This window comes from Phoxinus phoxinus (assembly GCF_949152265.1).
Source record: "Phoxinus phoxinus genome assembly, chromosome: 8".
NCBI lineage: Eukaryota > Metazoa > Chordata > Actinopteri > Cypriniformes > Leuciscidae > Phoxinus > Phoxinus phoxinus.
Window position 1 is genome coordinate 9516891 of NC_136883.1, and position 5620 is coordinate 9522510.

The following is a 5620-nucleotide window of genomic DNA, read 5'->3' on the forward strand; positions in this document are numbered from 1 at the left end:
AATCTACAAATCAGCCAGGATGCAGAAAAAAGGGACTCAACAGTGAAGGGGTGAATCTCTAAAACATCAAGAGTGCAAAACAGACACACACACACACACAAATGAAAGCTAGTTTTGGGAAATGTGTGAAATAAAAGCAATTATTCATCAATGTAAGACATAAAGTGCACAGCAATGAAAGCATGAGACTCAGACTGTAAGCATCAAGGTTGTAAAAAAGACTCACTTATACACACACACACACACACACACACACACACACACACACACACACACACACACACACACACACAGGAAAATGTGAAACTGTAACAGAGAAATGTGAAAATATGTGAAATAAAATCAATGAATCAAATAAAGGAGAGACACTGGAGTAATTTCTAAGGATGAAATTCTTCCCTAGTAACATCCAGGCATATTGCAGTACCTGTTTAGGATATTTTTTTATTTATCTAATTTACTGTTTGATAATTATTATACTTTTGCTGTAGTTTATAATTGCCGTTGCCAATTTTTAGTTAGCTACTGTTCTTAATAGCCTATGTAAATAGTATGCAAATAATTTAAATATATAGTAATGATATTTAAAACACTTTTTTATTTTTCTATTTTCCATTGTTTGATCATAATTATACTTTTACTGTTATTTAAATTTTTTGATAATTATTTGATGTTACCAGTTACCAGATGTTACCAGTTTGTTCATTGAATTTTCAGTTACTGTTCATTGAATACTGTTCATTGAATTCAAAATGTTTATTGTGTAAGATTAATAAAAATATGTTATGACTGAAAGAATTGCAATTTTATTAAGTTAGAATTAAGTTATTGGGTAACAAAATGCTTTCCATCTGTTCTCTTTCTAATGCAATGTTCAGGTTTGACTGTATTATAAAGTAAAACTGGCACTTCAAATTACCATTTAAACCAAACAAACAAACAAAAAAAAGACCAAAATAGTCTTTGAGAATCTGTTATTATATTGTAAAATCAACAACCTGAAAAAATGTTGGCAAATATGTGCAAAAATCACTAGATTTCTACAGAAAGCTGTAAATCCATCTAGTGGTAAAAATGTGCTATTGCGTGATAAAAATGCTCAGTGTATTCACCAGATGGCACCAATCTCATTAAAAAAAAAATTCATGAGGCCTAGGCTTGACTCTAAAATGAAATACAGCTAAAATATATATATATATATATATATATATATATATATATAAAAAAATTATATTATATTCAATGGGAAAAAATGGGTCATAATTATTGCATAAATATTCATTATAAATCATAAAAATATCTACCAAAAAAGAAAAGAAAAAATATCATAAAAAATTATGATTTTTTTTTAATAAATATTATTCCCACCCTCCTGGACCATTTGGTCCCGAAGGTCCTAAGTGTGACTGAAACGAAGGACACCAGAGGGTTAAGAGTGACTTACTGCCACCTACTGGCGATTTTAATTTCACATTTAACGTTTCTTTTCATGTTTTAAACCATTTCAAATATCTTTATTCAACGTTTTATGTTTAAAACATCAAAATTTATGTCTGTGTAAAAGCATCTAAATGCCATTTCAAATGCAGCTTCTGTATTTTGCTGATACTTATTTCATTTGATTGGTAACAGCCTTATTGTCTTATTATAATGTAATTTGATTTAATGTATGAAATTGACAAAAGATGATGCATGCATATAATTATGTTTAAATTAAATTTATAAAGGTAAACATGTCAATAAAAGGTAAAAATCAATTGAAACTTATTGGAATTTTTTTTTTTTTCTGTAAAATATGTATTATTTCTGTAACTGCTGTGAACTGACCGCCACACAGAATATGAAGAATATAAAATACTTTAGAAGTCAGCTGTCCACGGCAGTCCTAAACCTGCCAAGGTACCAGCACAATAACACATTCAGCTAAATATTTTCTAATCATTATCGATAAAATCCCAGAAAATTTTTTTTTTTTGTCAATATCGCACTCTAATGAAGAATATTTTGGTCAATTTGGTCAGCTTTTTCATTGAACCAGAGAGGAACTTTGTGAGGAAGAATATGGATCTGTCTCCATGCTACACTAATAATATTAGTAAGGCTTTCCTCTGTGTACACATATCCTTGCAAGTACAATTTCGCCTGTATTATTGGTGTCCCCTTCAAAACTTGCTCTTGAGAAATGTTATGTTTATTGTCCCCCCCCAACATTTAGATGAAATGTATGCCCCTTGGAGTGACCATGATTAAAAAAATGCTTAAAAACAATGTCCATATAAAAATAAAAGATGGAAACACATACACGTTTCAAACTGAATTTTATTACAGATAATTAGGCAAATTTACTTGTAAAGAACAGACCAGGCTGAACAAAGAGCTAGTTATTAGCTTTGGTAAATTTGATCCAGTGAGAGTAGCGACACACCTCAGTATAAACCCCAGGAAAGCCTGGTAGAGCACAGCCGTTGCCCCAGGAAACAACACCTTTCAGTTCCCTATTGCACACCACAGGGCCACCAGAATCCCCCTGAGAAGAAAATTGGAAAATGAAAAGGACAAAATTGCGTGTTTGTATAAAAATATAAAACTCATACAAAGAGGAAGACTGAGTCAATAACATACATGAGTCAATAACATACCTGACACGTGTCTTTGCCTCCCTCCATGAATCCGGCGCAGAACATGTTTTCTGTTATTTTTGCACCATATGCTCCCCTACACTGCGCACGTGAGAGAACAGGCAAATTCAAACACTGCAGGACAGAAACAGTGTGACCTGGAAAAATGATAGGAACAGTGCAAAAATGTGTCATCGTCAACATATCTAATGAATGAAGGCATGTTTTAATGCCTGACCATATTATATAAAAGTGTAAGAAGATTTTCATTATTCAGCATCTCACCTCCAGTTTTGCCCCATCCAGAAACCAAACACTGCTCCCCTGCAGAAGTGCAGCTGGTTGCCAGACGGATTGGTTTCACATACTTGTTTAAGATGGCAGGCGTTCTCAGCTTGATCATCATGATATCATGGTTATGAAGCGTATCATTATATTTTGAATAATAAATCAGCCTCTCTGCTTCGATCCGCTGTTCTGTGCCTTCAGTACAAGATATGTCGTGCTTTCCCAGGTAGATGACGATTTGGTTTCCTTCCCTATTTGAAAAAGAAACTCATATTTTACTCAGCCCTAATATAATGTTTATCAGAATATTGCCTACATATAGGTCTGTATAATTGTCTTAAATAGGTTTTACTTCTAAGAGACATAATGGTTATGGCAAGACAATTACAGACAATAAAAATCCTGCATTAGTATGCTGAATAATAATAATAGAAAAATGTGTGATTATTCATTGAAACCAGAAAAGAGGCATATTTAAATACTGGACACAAATGTAAATTTGTTTCAAAACTAAAATATTCTAAATTAGAGCTGGATGCCAATGGGACTAACTCATCTTTATTATAGCAGCCTTTGACAGCCTTTATTTTTCTTTAGAAATTATATATTTTTTTTTTTGTACACATTCAGGAATGGTAAGAAAATAACAACCTGTTGCTAATCGATTCCAGAAGGGTACTCTTTAGGGAAAAGGTAGTTTGATGGTTAAGTAGGGGAAAAAAATACAAGTTAAAAAGGGAAGGTTATACTCACGATAACTTGCAGTGAGCTGCAGACACAACCCATCTTTTATCAATCAAAGATCCTCCACACCTGTAATGCCCATTCCTAATGTACACTTGCCAGGGCTGGGAGTGGGGCCGACATTCATAACCTCCAATGATTTTATCACCTGTGCTGTAAACTTCATTGAAAATGTAATTAATATTAATGCTAAAGACTATCTATAATACATATCAATGTACGCATAAACAAACAATTGTCATGAATAATTACTAATAAGAGAGATCTACATACCCACAGCCACAACCAGCAAAGTGAACACAACAGTCTTCATTGCAGTAAAGGAGAGAAGGACTGCTCACAGCTTTAGAGCACTTCTGCAAAGTTCAAGATTAGCATTCATGCTTTTAAGCAATTTTTTGAACACCCCTAGACCCTATAACAGCCAATAAGATCACAGCAAATGATTCACAAGAAAAATGAGCATGTGAGACAAGAGTTCTTTTCATAGTTTTCTATGGTCATAATGCATTGGAAGCGTTGACTTATGACAGTATGAAGCTTATAAAACAGATTACCAAAATGTTGTTTTACTTTTTGAGTGGCACAGAACTTAATATTGTGAAGACTTATGTACAGTATGTTTATTGTTTTCTTAACTGTTCAATAAAAGTCAATAAAAGATCAATTTAATAGCACATACTGATGGGCTGACTCAACATCACACAAAATAACAATCTGTTTTGACATCGTTTTTTCGTCTCGTCCGTTGGTAAACATCACAGTTTTGAGATTCAGTCTCTCATTTTAATACAGTTGTGACTCCCGAAATTTTGAAGTGTGTACTTGGCAGCATGAAAAATAAACCTTTATTCAAATTATGAATGGGTTATACAGAAAGCTAACAATGAACCTCTTATTTACTTTATCATTATACTCTGTTGGTTATAAATAAGAGATTGGCCGTTGCATTCACATTCTCAACATGTCAGTGATTGGCCACAATACTTACCGATGCAAAAACAAGGGTAACATTATTTTGATGGTTCCTTTTGAACATTCGGTTGACTATAATAACTTTGCAACTGTAAAAACTAAAGGTGCCTCAAATATCCTGTCCGATACTCAAGGAACTTCAAAATGTAATTTAAGTGCCTCAAAGCTCTTTCTCCTAGAGACTAGAGTAGGGTTACTGGTGGAGCATTGACAATCTTTGTGGTTCTTGCTGGAACGTATGGGATCATTTAAGGACTTTGTATTCAGTTCAGAGGTTCTGGAGTCACCTTTTCATTACCATGACGCCCGTTTCACACATACTCCGTTTGCGGTGCATATTTTTTTCCGTACCCATGTTAACAGGTTAGAGCTTTCACACTGCACACGGATGCGGTCCGGCAATCCGTTCCAGTTGCGGTGCGTATACAGCAGTGCAGCGATCGTTTACGCACAGAGTCTGTTTTCTGCTGTGCTGCACGGCACTGCAGCGTATTGTTCACATTGAAATAAATATAGATTGAAAAGAAACTGTAATAATTTGATCATAGCTACTCATAATTACAGTTAATGTGTTCTACATTTACTAAATTACAGGATCAAGAAATTAAAAACGTTTTAAACGAGAATATAAATATATATTATTGCTGCATGATGTTCTATTTAAACATGAATATGTAGGCCTACTGTGTTGCCCTTTTTATTTATTTTGTTTATCGTCACATTCAACCTTCATGTCATGCGAATTTATTAAATGTAAATGAACATCTGAATATGTAGTTGTAGCCTATATGAATTCTAAATCATATAGTTTTATTTTTGAATATAAAGAAGTTAAACAGGGTGTAATTATAAGTTTGTTATAGTTATGTAGGCTAGTTATAATTAATTTTGACTATGTAATTGTAAATCAAAATGTTTAACTTTTTGGTGCTACAGCCAGCCTTATTTATAGCAGAGGATACTGGTTTTAATGTAGTGGCATGTGCTAACAATAA

The 5620-nt window shown here is 33.4% G+C and overlaps 1 protein-coding gene across 1 annotated transcript; it reads right to left on the minus strand.

The window, feature by feature from the left end:
- Positions 1-2301: 2301 nt before the first annotated feature.
- On the minus strand, positions 2302-4023 carry LOC307002940 (trypsin-2-like). The gene is made up of 5 exons (XM_079620958.1): positions 3924-4023; positions 3660-3810; positions 2904-3157; positions 2640-2776; positions 2302-2527 (listed from the first exon to the last, which is right to left on the minus strand). The coding sequence occupies exons 1-5, from the start codon at positions 3961-3963 to the stop codon at positions 2378-2380; spliced, it is 732 nt and encodes a 243-aa protein (XP_079477084.1). The 5' UTR covers positions 3964-4023; the 3' UTR covers positions 2302-2377.
- Between the last annotated feature and the right edge of the window lie 1597 nt (positions 4024-5620).

Coding starts and splice junctions, on each gene's coding strand:
- LOC307002940 (XM_079620958.1), bottom strand. CDS start 3,963: ATGAAGACTGTTGTGTTCACTTTGCTGGTTGTGGCTGTGG. Junction 3,158..3,659: donor GCAGCTCACTGCAAGTTATC/GTGAGTATAACC, acceptor TTTTTCAAATAG/GGAAGGAAACCAAATCGTCA. Junction 2,777..2,903: donor TGGATGGGGCAAAACTGGAG/GTGAGATGCTGA, acceptor TCATTTTTCCAG/GTCACACTGTTTCTGTCCTG.